At 32.8% G+C, this 13813-nt stretch overlaps 1 protein-coding gene across 1 annotated transcript in view; it reads left to right on the top strand.

Annotated features, from left to right (window-relative positions):
• The window catches only part of LOC129221972 (homeobox protein HMX1-like), a 60119-nt gene that overhangs the window by 19290 nt on the left and 27016 nt on the right, over positions 1 to 13813 (top strand). The window contains exon 2 of the mRNA XM_054856381.1: positions 6296 to 6548. Coding sequence (XP_054712356.1) covers positions 6296 to 6548 — 253 coding nt within the window. The remainder of the gene's footprint in view (positions 1 to 6295; positions 6549 to 13813) is intronic.

Genomic DNA, 13813 nt, shown 5'->3' with positions numbered 1-13813 from the left:
TAATAATAATAATAATAATAATAATAATTCCTAATCAAAAATTTAATCATTTCCATTATTTTAAAATTATAAGTCTTAATTTATTTATTTAAGCTTTTTCCACACATAAGCATATTACAAGTCCTGGTATAACAGCTTGAATACTAATTCTTTTCCGCCATTTTTCCCAAGTCATTCGACAATATTTGACTTAGTATTTAAAAAATAATAATTTTCTAACAAAACTTAAATGATTTACAGTAGTTTAAAATTATTAGTTTTAATTCATACATTTATATGTTTTCAACAATTACTTTATATATTTCTGTTACGAGTCATAAAAAATTGTGGTTTCAGGGAAAGGTTTAAGTGTATGTAGATATCATAGGAATAGGAACATATTTTGTGATATTCTGTCCGTAGCAAAACTTTATAGATGTTTTTACTAGTGATCCCATTGATTATGAATTAAATATTAATGTTTCTAAGTGTTAGAAAAGGTATTCATACCCCATGAAATATTGATAACTTCAAATTACAACTGATTTAAATGACTAAAAAGATGAAAACTTTTTATCTCCCCTCTAAAGTTACATTATAATTTCTGGAGGTTAGGGGGAGGGGAGAGGGATAAATGTCTCCTAAAACTGAAGTCCAAAGTAAGATTTTGATATATACAGCGGTATAAAACGTAAAGCTATTTATTTTTCATATGAAAAAAGAGTTGCCAACGTCTTTTTTCTCTTGAAGCAAGTGGGTATTGTGGTGTAAATATTTCTTTTTAATTATTAATTTTTAAGATTCGTATTTATTTTATTTAGCAACGATGAAAATTGAATTTTTTTAAACGAAATGAAGCGGTTCCAAGGTTTGCATATTTTCTGGAAATCAAAAGCCCTTTTTTAAATTTATATGAAAGCTTACACTTGGTTTATTTGTACATTTTACTAGTTAATTGCAAAGTTCTATTCTGCGAGGAATTTTTGTTAAAATTCAATTCTACATTTCACTGCTTGTTGAAAAAACTCTGCTTGATTTTTTTTCCTATTTTAGGCTTTGATAATTAGAAATTAATGATGTGCATGCAATGCCTGTACATGCAATGCAATGTGTGAATGCAATGCCTGAGCAATTAATGACTCTGAAATCATTTACATATTGATATTAGTTTTCCTTTGAACTAAACGAATATATTTTTCTTGAGAATAAGCGCTTTAACTATCAAAAAGGAATATTTGAACTACCTTAGTGTTTTAGCTGAATGAAAGATAGAGAGAGAGAGAGAGAGAGCTGCAGTTAAAAGTCCTCAGTTGGTACACTAATAAATTAGCTTGCATTGCTTTGGTCGAATTTTTTCTTTTAATTTTTATTGTTAATTTTAATTAAAGTATTTCTCTTGATAATAATTTGTCACAAAAAAAAAAGTTTTTGCTCTTTTTTGGATAGCATATTCACGAATAGGTGCATCTAATGTTGAAAGCCAGGAAAGATCAGGCAGTAGAATTAGAAATTAACAACGAATAAATAAGAAAATGCAACACTACTCTTGTAGAAAAATTTTCAAACTATGTCTTATGTAAGTTAATTAATAACTGTTGATTAAAACTAAGAAAAGCATTCTAAAATATTTTCCTATGTTAAGTAGCTTTTTTAGGAAAAAAACTTCCAAAAAACTATCGATTTTTTTTCTTTTTTTTTGTGACTATTGAAAAAAGCTAACTCAAATTCAAAGGAAGGATTATTACTCGAACCATTCCCGTAAAAATCTTGGAAATCTTGTGTCAATTAGTCCTTCGGAATTCGAGATAGTATACCATAATATATTCGGAACGTTTTGTCTTTTCAGTCATTTCTTACAGTATCTGTCGGCAGGCGATATCAGTTTTGTCGGGAGTAAGTAACTTGAGTCATAGCCTTACCCTTACTGGAATCTATTTTTTCGTATACTTATTTTTTCCTTCCTTAAACCATTAGCGGAACTATTTTCTGCGTCCAACATTTTCTTGATCTTTTTCAAAACAGCAACAAAACACAAATCCAGTCTTCGGGCGACAGATAAAATCACCTTCCAAACGCTATCGTACGAAAAAAAACCAGTTTGCTCTATAGACAAATTCAATTACGTTAAAAGCACATTCGGTGTTGGTAAACAAGGTCATTTTGTTAGAAGGATTTAAAAGACATCTCTGGAGCCCACAAGTTAAGTGACAATTCACTTTTGAAGATGAGCTTGGTTACCACCAATTGATTCAATAAGCTTCTTCTGTCATTACATCGGTATGATTTTTAAAATAAAGAGCCGAAAATAACGCGTTTTTTTTTTTTTTTTTTTTTGGAAAGTAAAGTGAATTTTCTTATGGAATGCTGGAATCTGTAACATTATTGATTGCAGCGTACGTGGAAGGAATGGAGAAGGGAAAGGAAGACGATTTAAAGAAGCATTAGGAATGTTTCTCCTATGTTTTTCTTTCAAATATTGCTTTAAGTACTGGACTAAAATTGATATCGCAAAAGCTACGGAATTCTTCATGAAAAAAATTTAAATACTTTTCAAAATTTGATTAAAAAATATTTTTATAATAAGCAAAATATTTTCTTTGACCTTTTTTCAGTGAGAGTTCTATTGTCCTAACTCCTCATTCCGTAAGTTGGAGTTACGGCTATGTAAAATTTGATTCCTAAATGTTTACTAAAAAACTAGTTCTGCTTTAAAAAGTTTCAACTTCAAGGTTTAGTTGTTATATAAACAGAGAAACAGAGTAGAGAACTGTAAAAAATATTCTTCATTCAATTTTGACAGAAATATAATTCGAAATGCTTTCGTATCCAATAAGCAAGTTCCAGATTCTCGGAAAAAAACATTCACTATCAATACTTTGACAGAATATTGAATGAAATAATTGCTCTTTAATGTTTTGAGCTCCCTATGCTTGTAAATGAAACCAGGTTACCAAATTAACCGAACTTGCTATAACTGCCAACCTAAATCTTTAATAAAATTAACAATAATACTTACTAGCTATATTTCGCTGTAATTATGATTAATTTTCCTTGTTCAATAATTTGAATCCCTGCCATTAATTCGAATTCATTACTCTCAATCCCAAGTGTAGTGGATGAGTCACCCTCACAAGCCAGTCTTGGTTTTAATCCCTCCAAATTAAGCTTTCAATAATCTCTGATCCGTTTCTACTTGGACCTCCAGTTACTGAGGATTACTTTGATTGATTAATGAAGATTGGTGTCTTATTGGGTACTGGAGAAAAAAACTGCAATCACATTATTATGCAACTCAGAGGGATTGGAGGGATTGTTATATTTGTTTATTTATTTGCTTTTTTCCTCGAAAGAGCAGCAGGGGCGGATCCAGAAATTTTTGTAAGGGAGGTCAAGTTTCAATGGCCAGCGTCATACCTCTACATAAAACAGTATAAGTTAAACAGGGATGCCTTAAGCAAGGGGATGGCGTACCACCTCATATGCCAGGAAGCTACCCACCCCCCAAACAATGTTAAAACCCTTTCAAATTACCCCTCCCCCTAAATTCTTTAATGGTGCTACCTGCGCCATGGATCATATTCCCTTAAATTTTTATCAAAGTCATATAACTTTAAGCAAAAAAGTTGGATACATTACCGTAAGTTTTGAATGTGTTGCACTTTTAAAAATGAACAGAAAGCTCAAAATAGAAATGGCCCAGTAAACGAATCCAGTCAATCTTTTGAGTTATGACGCGCTGAAAAGAAAACACTTACAGAATAAAGCAAAAAAAAAAAAATGTTAACATTGACTCCATGTACTATTTTTCCGAATCTAAAAAACTGAAGTGAAATAATCATCACAATGAAGTTCATGCCACAGGGGGGTCAGATGACCCTTTGACCCTTCCCTGAATCCGCCCTTGAAGAGCAGTGGTATTGACTTTATTTAAGTAGTCACCTAGTAGACGATCGTCATCATTTTGAACGAAATAAGCAAAAGCTTGATTCTTTTCGACTCCCCAACCCCTTTCTGTTCGCTCCCTCTTTCCCGTGATGCCAACCGTATGCGTGACTACATGGTTGGGTAGCCACTGATGAAACCCCTCACTTCAAGCCCTATTAGGTACAATCTGAAGCGAAAGCCAAAAGTTATTGCGGGTTAGAAAAAGCTCGGCCGGTGCATGCGCATTTATGTGTAACAAGCTTGACTTTTGACGACACACTGTATGGTTTTTCAATCAACCATATGCCGTAGTGGTTAATTGGAAAGCGGCTCTCACGTTACACTTTATGATGATTTTCATTTCGATCGATTGGGAACGTTATCGGAGAGACAGTGATAACTGTTCGGATTTTCTGCTATTGTAATTTATTATGTGTTCAAACACTGAATTGGTAAATTATCATATTTTTTATATTTTTATTATTTTTGTGCTTCATGGCTGATAATTCTGACAAGTTTTATCGCTAGCAAACAGACATTTTATAAAGTTTTATTAGAACTGTAAGATTTCTATTTTGAAAGATACTCGCAGTGGAACGTTGAAAACCCTTGAGTGGGTGAAAACAGATGACTTAAGTTATACAATATACGTTAAATGAGAAAAATTAACAAGTATAATATCGTTAACTTTGTTGTTATGTCTACACTCTTTTTATATATTTAAATATTGCATACATGGATTTGACATATAATGCATTTTCTTTTTGTGCAAGTTGATGATTTCTATGAGTTTAAATATCATACTTTAAACTGATTATAGCTTTTGAACCGCTTCTTTACTCATTACCATGTCTCTATAATATGCATTACACGTACAATTATGATAGGGAAAAATAAATGCATAAACTAAAATAAAATGAAGCTAAAACTACTGATGTAGTGAGTAGAGTAAGAAAATGGGACTAACCGGGAAACGGTCATGTAGCGCGAAGAAATGAAAGCGGTGAGACATCTGATGAACACCCTCGTGGCATTAAATGAGGCAGAAAGTTTTCATGATCAAAGTGGTTTGCCGATTTGATGAACCATTCTAGACTTTATAAGGATTTGGCAATAGTCTCATCCAGTTGTAGATTGATAGCAGTGTGTTATTGTTGCGGATTTTTCAACGAGATGAATTCAAACAAGGTCCAAATAATAATAATAAATCGTGCGCAAGGTGAGAATTTCAAAAATATCCTGCCTACTGAGGCCTAGGTAACCCAAAATGTGTTTCAGCGGGATCCTGATGATCTCTGGCTTTGGGCGATTCTCGAAGTTTTTCAAGACATCTAGCAACCAACGAGTGCACTGCCCGCTGTTTGTATTAGGGAGTGCTCGGCTTCTGATCTGTATCAAAACACTGGAACCCGTTGGCCCCACCCAACCCGTTAAATCAGTAATAGTGGTAGGTACGGGGGACCCTGGAGTGTGATGTGGTGTGATGTTCGACAGCAAGTGTCAGAACTCAAATTGGCCTGCTGCCCAAATACCTGTGACGGGTTGGGGATGCTCTGACACCTCCTCCATGATTTATTATTTTATGCAAATGTAGCCCCGAAAAGGTGGTTTCGTTTAAAATCCCTATACTATATTCTTCTCTGATGGTATAGCCTAGAAGGTCAATCTTACATCAATTGCTTTTAATTTCATAACACGTGTTTAACGTAAGATTGATATTTCAGAAGGACACACGTGCTATTGCTCTTTTGTCAGGGTTGGTGTTAAGTCAGGGTTCTTAAGTCAGGGTTGGTGTAAGGGTTCTCTTAAATGTGAGGTACATAAGCCATAAAGGTTAAAAACGGTTTTAAATCCATATTTTAATTTTAAATAATTTATCTTTCACTAATATTTTATCATACTGACACTTCAGAGGGAATTTCTGAAATTCATGACAAAACTGTTTCCTTGTAATAATCGTGTCTTGTTTTATTTTATCGCGATTTCATGTTGGCTTAGGTAAGTTATATTTATTTGCTTTATTATATTATTATTATTATTTTAAGTTCAAGTTCCTTAAATGTGCATATTTCGAATGTATGAGTGCTTACATATTCAGATGCGAACTTTTAACTTCATACTGGAGAAAAAAAAGTTTTCATTTTTAAGTAATGTGGACGTACATTTTGTAACACAGCTATGTACTTTCAAAATTTAATTTTGCGTAGTCAGATTACTTATTCGTTGATTCTTTGCACCTCCGATTTCTTCTCCTTCACACTATTCTCATTGCAGTAGCATTTAAAATGTTTTTTACATGATATGATACAAGTAAATATTGTTCACTCAATTTTTCCATTGCTGTGAAATGTTTATCAATATAATATACCTATTTCTTTATATTCATTTCTAGTGCCTTTCCCTCTGGGCGCAGGTTTGCCCCCAGTTCCTCCCCGGCGGATCGGTCACCCCTACCAGAACCGAACGCCTCCGAAGCGAAAGAAGCCTCGGACAAGCTTCACACGGATGCAAATCTGCGAGCTCGAAAAGCGATTCCACAAACAAAAGTACTTGGCCTCCGCTGAGCGGGCCTCCCTCGCCAAGACCCTCAAGATGACGGACGCGCAGGTCAAGACGTGGTTCCAAAACAGGAGGACAAAATGGAGGTGAGTCGCAATTACTTCGAAAATTCTGTATTCTATGTTTAAATGCGTAATGTCTGTATACCTCAAAGCTCGACTAACATTGGCCCCAAAATGGCGATTTTTTAGTTATTACAATGTTATAAGAGGGCGAGTCCAAACCTGACAAATGTTTTTACACCTTTCTGGAAAGTACTGATAATGTGGGCCCTTAGATGCAGATATGTGGTCTTCAGCGCGATAATGGACGAAAAACCTAAACTTCGTTTCGCGTTTGAGAAACGGTCTCAGCAGGAAATATACTGCAAACTCTATCACAAAAGCAATCTAAGCCACTTTTATCTGTTCAGTGCTTAGAAGTATCTATACATGACTGTGTAACAGTAACCGTTGCATAAAAAAAGTTTTTAAACATTTTTGAATGAAAAATGGTCGAATGCATTAATATCTTAATGATAGTGTTTTTAATTTAGTCTTTATTGAGCTGAATGCCTCTTATATAAGTGTGTGAGTAAATGTCGTAACACGTTACGAAGACACCATTGACCATATTGGTAAACGATGGTCTTGTGAGTGTTAATAAACTTTCAACCATGAATAATGAACAAATATAACTTCAACCGATATCAAGAACAAAAAACAATAGGTACTTAATTGAACAGAGTCCAATGTTTCCCTCTCAGAAAGGTCAATGATAAAAGTTTTATTTTCAATGAAAACAAATTTCCAAAAATCATTAGAAGTAATCCCTAGTAAACATCCCAACTCATACATTTGTGTGCATATGTGTAGGTGGAAGGAATTCCTACGAGAAAAATAATTGACTTATAAATTATAAATGAATTCTGATTCAAACATGAAAAAGAACTTTTCTCTCGCCGAATTATTAAGCTTTTTTACATCGAAAGAATTCAAATTATAAAAATGATTTTAAAAAAAACAACAAACATTTCTGCTACATGAAGTACACTCACCTTTCCGCTCGGAAATAAAAAACAGAATTTGGAGCAATGGTTGGGGTTTTCAGCTTTATTATAAAACTAAAAATGTCCAGCTCGTGATGTATAAACCTCTGTAAGACGAGCAATAGCTTTTATCTGATAATATCTCATTGAAGCTATCACTATGGTGTCTAAATCATGGTTAAGACTACCTCTTATACATAAAATCTCACAAATGAGAACATATAAATAAATGAGAACCATTCATTCAATATTCTGCACTTGGACAATTTTTATCTTTAAATGCAAATCATCAGCTTTTTAACGAACAAAATTATCAAATTACTGCATATACGTGTTTCGGAGGAAAAGAGAACACCTTTTTTTTAATTCAAAATAGTGAGCTTTTGGATGTAAAGACATCCAGTAAAAGCCTTTTTACTAGATGTCTTTACATCGAAAAGCTCACTATTTTGCATTGAAAAAGGTGTTTCCTGAAACCCCAAAACAAGTGCATGCCGAAATCTGTTAATTTTGTGCTTTTAAACGTTGTTGATTGGCATTTACTTCTTTCCCAAAGGTATTTATTTATTTCTTACGTATTATCTCTGTTCATAACAAATCAAAATGGGGGAGAAAATGAGAATTTCACGAAATTATATCACACCACCGAAGCTTCGTTTGTATTTTTTTCTCATGCATTACTAGAATCTGTATATTTGTTCCATCTGTATTACAAAATCTAAAGAGAAGTTCCAAGACCTTAGTTCCTTGACGCTGACAAGAAGTCTCGTGGGAACAGCGCGGGTTCAAGCGCTCTTTACATTTGATAGCTATTCATACATATTTAATGCAATGAAAAATGAAATCCTTTTGAGGCCAGGCCTCATTTCTGTAAGACGGACTTAAATTTCCCAGAGGTCCTCTTTGGCCGTGTCAGGTTGTTTTTCGTTAGGCTACTTCTGCTGAGCTGTAATGTTTCATTAGGTTGACTGCTGTGCAAATTCGTTCAGCTTTTCAGTTAAGGTATAAGAATGTTCCTGGCAGAGATTTTTTTTTCCGGTAATAGAGAGAGAGAGAGAGAAATTAAGCTTTTTCCAGTCTGAAACAAATATTGTTATGAACTGAGCTTTATCCTGATAAATAAACATTTTTATTTGCATTCAAAATATTGGTGTGAGTCCTGTTAAATTCAGTGCTTATAATGTCACTTCATTAAAACGGTGTTTGTGCTTTATTTTCGTTAAAGAAAATTTTCTCTACAGACGTACACATATATGCAAAGTTTAATACCGGTGGTTTGGTGTACCTACCCTATAAAACAAATAATTAAATAAGCAAAAAGGTAATTTTCATAAATGTGAGATCTGTTCTGTTGATCAGTTTAATAATTTGAATTTTAAGTTAATTACATGAAACTTCGAAACTTTAATGAAATATTCAAAAACTTAATGAAAGTTTCAAAGGGAAAAAAAACGTTTTAACAGAATAACTTTATGAAGAAAATTATTCTATGTTGAGCTTTGTTGTTGTTGCTGTAAAATCTACAGGGAGTTACAGTTGAGCTAGATTAAATTCATGATACTGCATACTTTAATCAAGTCCATAACAAGCAATGGTTACATTTTCAGTTATCGCGTGTGTTGTTAGCAATTACATTAAGAGGTGAAAACTGGACCTTTGAGTGTTATCCACTGTTTATGAAGAATATCTTCTAAAATATATCCAATTAAGACCAAGACTTTATTGACTAATCGATGAACAACCCTTTCAAGAGGGAAAAAGCGTTCGAAGTAACATTTGAAAACACAATGCGATTTCACGGCCGAAATCGGTATAACGATTGAAAAATACTCGTTGATAAAACTCATAAAACTGCGTAGGCTCATTCACAAAGTGGGTGGACACTTGACACGAAAACTTTTTACTCCCGCTCAGCTTTCTCAGAACTTCACACCTCGATCCATCAAACTAATATTTCGTTTGGGCGGCAATTATTTTGACTAATGATATCTATTCTCACTCGTAGCCAGCATTTGATATGAAACGAATAGGAAGTCCCGTCCATTTATCAGTCCTGGTGCACAGACACACGAGCTATTATGTTACATGGCCTCTTTCATTTTAAAGTAATTGTTTCCTGATAAGACCTAAAAGTAGAAAAGCCTGATAAAATAATACTGAATAGGAGATATGTTACCGTGAGTTCCCTTGTGTCTACTTTCCAGCTTTTAACATGAATAGATTGAAAGAGAGTAGTGTCAAACTGCTTTCCCCAAAAGCTACGATCGGTTATGGTGAATTTATGGGAATTAATTGGTCAAAATGTATGTCCCTCAAGTGTAATTAAGTAGAAGTTTCTAATTTGTATTCCTATCGCTACGAAAAGATGTATCAATTTTTATGCTGGACTCCACGCATACTGATAATGAAACTTAAATTTTGGAGCTTTGACGTTTAGAATTAATTAGATAAAGCTCAAAAAGAGCGTTTTAGATATAAAAATTGAAGTCACATTTTAAAATTGATCCGCATATATTTTGTTCTGGTGACTTTGAAAAATTGCTAATAAATGGGAAAGTTTATTGGGAAAAAACAAATATAACTTCAAACTAAAATTCTTTTGGTTATGACTACAATTGGTTGTAACTTTTACAGCCACGGACAGAAAGAGAGAGAGAGAGAGTGTATATGTGATTAGTATTTGCAAGGTTTGTTTCTAATTTATTGTTTCGTTGATTTGAGCTTGTTTTTTCTTCTTTATTGTCAAAATAATAATAATAATAATAATTTTACTTGATTCTGTTTGTGTTAATATTGTTCCTTGTAACAGGAATTTCGTTGTAATGGAGTTCAAGCAATGTAATGGAAATTAAATCCTCACTGAAAATTTAATTTGTCGAGACAGATAGTTCACTGTAGTGGCATTCGATGAATGGGATTTTACTATATTTTGGCCACTCTAAATTACTCCTATCCCTGCATCAATAAAAACAATAGTAATGGGAACTGAAATTTGTGAGGAAATTTATATGGAAAACACTTTTATGCGCCATACCCAGTGACATTCTATTTCAGTAATACTGCGAAAAGTGATTTAAATTCTTAGTGGTCACTACTTGGTTACTTTGATGAAGCTGGTTTAACTTTTAGATAACTTTTTCAAAACTGAAGATCATTTTTTCCCAATTTCAAAAATCCTAACGAGCGTTTATCCTTATCATACATAAATATGAATGTACTCACTGTATCAATTGTTATATTACTGGCATTAATGTGTGTGTGTGAAAACATTAATGCCAATAATATAACAATTGATACAGTGAGAAGCAAAAGAATGTAAGTGGCAAAATTAAAAATTTGGAGATAACCACTACTAAAAGTAGGGGACCCTCACCTCTGTCTTGGGGCAAGAAAGAGTACTGGTAGGTGCTGCTGTTAAGCATAATTTAGAAAAAAAAAGAAAAAAAACCAATGAAAGCCTACCTAGGATGTTGTCTTTAAACGCGTTTTACTCAAAACTTGATAATGTCCACTTACATCCCTTTGCTTCTGACTGCCTCAATTGTTCTTTAAGGGCTACGCTCCAGGGGCAGACTGGGTCCCCGAGAGGGTGCCAACCTTGGGGGAAAATAGGTGAAAAAATAAATTAAAAAAAAAAAATGTGCAAAAAGGAAAAAATAGGTAAAAAAAAAAAAAAAGGGTGTCAGGTTTGAGGGCGCAATGGCGCGCCGACGGGCCAGTCCGCCCCTGCTACACTGTCCCTCTCTTTGTTTAGTTCCGGGGGGATTCATGCCTTAGCATCGTGTCATATTTGGTTCCCCGTTGCACAGCATCCAATTCTTCTGCCAACGGTGTTCTGATTACATTTCTATCGAAATTTTTTATGATTTCAGATACATTATTCACATAATGCCTTTATTTATTTGTTATTATTATTGTTATTATTATAATTATTATTATTATTATTATTATTATTATAATTATAATTATTATAATTATTATTATTATTATTATTATTATTATTATTATTATTATTATTATTATTATTATTATTATTAATATCATTATTATTTTGTCACTGAGCTAAACTTTTCTGCATACTTCAAAAGGTATGAATAAAGTAGTATGTAATCTATGCAGTTTGTTATCGAATTTTGCTTTTCAAAAAATGATTTAATTTTAAGCGTTATATTTTTAGGTTGCCTGTCAGTTTTAGTAAAATATTCAATCTAGTTTAAAATTTAAGTGTTCACGATGGTCTGTTTTCTTCCTTCCTTACATTATGCTTTGAAAGAGAAACAAACGATATTAGCACCTTGAAGAACTCGGGGTGGCAAATATTCCACTTCAAAATCATCCGCGCATCACATACAGTGAGCAAAAAGGCAGGGCGTTCAGAAATTGCATCTTTTCTCAACTTTAATCGCCACGTAATTTTCGACTCCACCCTCTTCTGATGCGGTTCATACTTGAAACCTTCCTTTGTCAAGAGTCCTTTATGCCATACCACCCAAATGCAGCTGGCTTCTGAAACAGGCATTGTTAGATGCTTTTGGGTGTTTCTGGAAAAGAAGTGCAAAATGATTTAGTACTTATTTTCCTAAAGAGTCTATCGGATTTCTTTCAAGAAAGCTTTCAAAGCGAGTTAAATCTATGCGCTTTGTCGCGTGCGCCTCTAATCACTCTCTAACAAACCATGTTGCATTGAGCATTAAATGGAACCAAACATGTTTTATCCTTTCATTAGAAATAAAATCCGTTGATTCAGTTTCTTTCCCCGTCAACATATGGTTTTGAAACAGACAACAATATTAAACTTTTTTTTTTCAAAAAAGAGATGACAGCGGTTAAAAGTGCAATTTTATCTTCAAGTTCTACCCCGCAATAATTTTTTTTTTTTTCAGATTTTTATTTTGGCACACTTACTTGGTTTGGAGCCTGAGGTACACAACTGGGAAAATTCTTTTCGTACGAAACGGCTCCAATCATGTTTTATCCTTACTTTTTGAGACAATAGTTTGATGATTCCAGTTCTTTTCTCTGTCAGCATATGGTTGAAGCAGGAAACAATATTTTTTTTTTTTGTTTTTTATTTATTTTTTTTTTTTAAAGGAGAAGAGATTTTGTCCTCATCAGGGTTGGCAAGGTTTTGGACACTACGGTAAACCCTGGTTTTTACCGTCCTGTCCAAAACCCTTGTGTCCAAAAGTGTCCAAAACTATAATTTTAGAAAAATTGCATTATGTGAGAAAGCATCAAAAACAGAATAAAATGTATCGAAGTAATTTTTTATATTGAACATTTATTCAATGGAGAACATTCAACTTATTTATGCAGCTGATTTGAATCTAGTTACATAGAAGTTGAATTCTTGATTAAAATTTCAATTTCTTTGCATTAGTTTTTTTTTTTATAATAGCAACCAAATTTCCCTATGTTTATGCATGTGTGCAAATTAAAGCAGGGTTGGCAAGTTTTTTATCATCCTGTTCAAAGCCTTTGTGTCCGAAAGTGTCCAAAACTATTTCTTGAGAAACTATATTTTGTGAGAAAATATCAAAAACCGAACAAAATGTGTCAAAATTATTTTTTTGACTATTTAATATATTTATTCAATGTGAACGTTCAAGTATGAAAATATATTTAGTTTATTTATGCAGCTGATTTTAATCTAATTATATAGAAATTAAATTTTTCATTAAAAATTTCAATTTGTATGCAGGAGTTTTTTTCCCCCTCCATAAACCAAAATTTTCGACATTTAGGCACGTGTGCAAAAAAAAAGTGTTCAAAATAAGTGCAATAATTGACTTAAATGCAATAAGTTACAATTTTTTGTAGTTTCAGAATGTATTAAAAAATATGAACTAAAAAAAAAAGAATAACACAAGTTTTAAAATATAAGTGTTTAATCATCAATTTCTTGTTCTTTAATCCATGATTTAAAAAATAATTTTCGTTAAAACATCACGTAAAACTTATTTGCCAAAAACATTTAAAAAATTAAGCTTTGTTTTTTCACCTAAATATTGCACATTTAATAATATTCCTTTCAATTATAAATGGAACTGAAATTAGTTGTCTGATGGGTAGTGTTGTGAATTTCCTCTCATAACTCTACCAACTGTTACATAAAGGAACAGTTAGTATAAGTTGGATAAGGAAGTTTTTATGTAGTAGTTATTGCCAATTTTTTTAAGTAAAATATTTTTTAAAATAACATTTTAGAAAAAAATATCATAAAAAAACTCATTAATTAAACCTCGGTTATGTCTATATTTATGCATTACGAATATTGCAGTCAATACGACTTGATTAGATTACACACCTTTAACTTTATCATAG

This window comes from Uloborus diversus, chromosome 1, assembly GCF_026930045.1.
Source record: "Uloborus diversus isolate 005 chromosome 1, Udiv.v.3.1, whole genome shotgun sequence".
NCBI lineage: Eukaryota > Metazoa > Arthropoda > Arachnida > Araneae > Uloboridae > Uloborus > Uloborus diversus.
The sequence above is the reverse complement of the archived record's forward strand: the minus strand, read 5'-3'. Positions and strand labels throughout refer to the sequence as shown.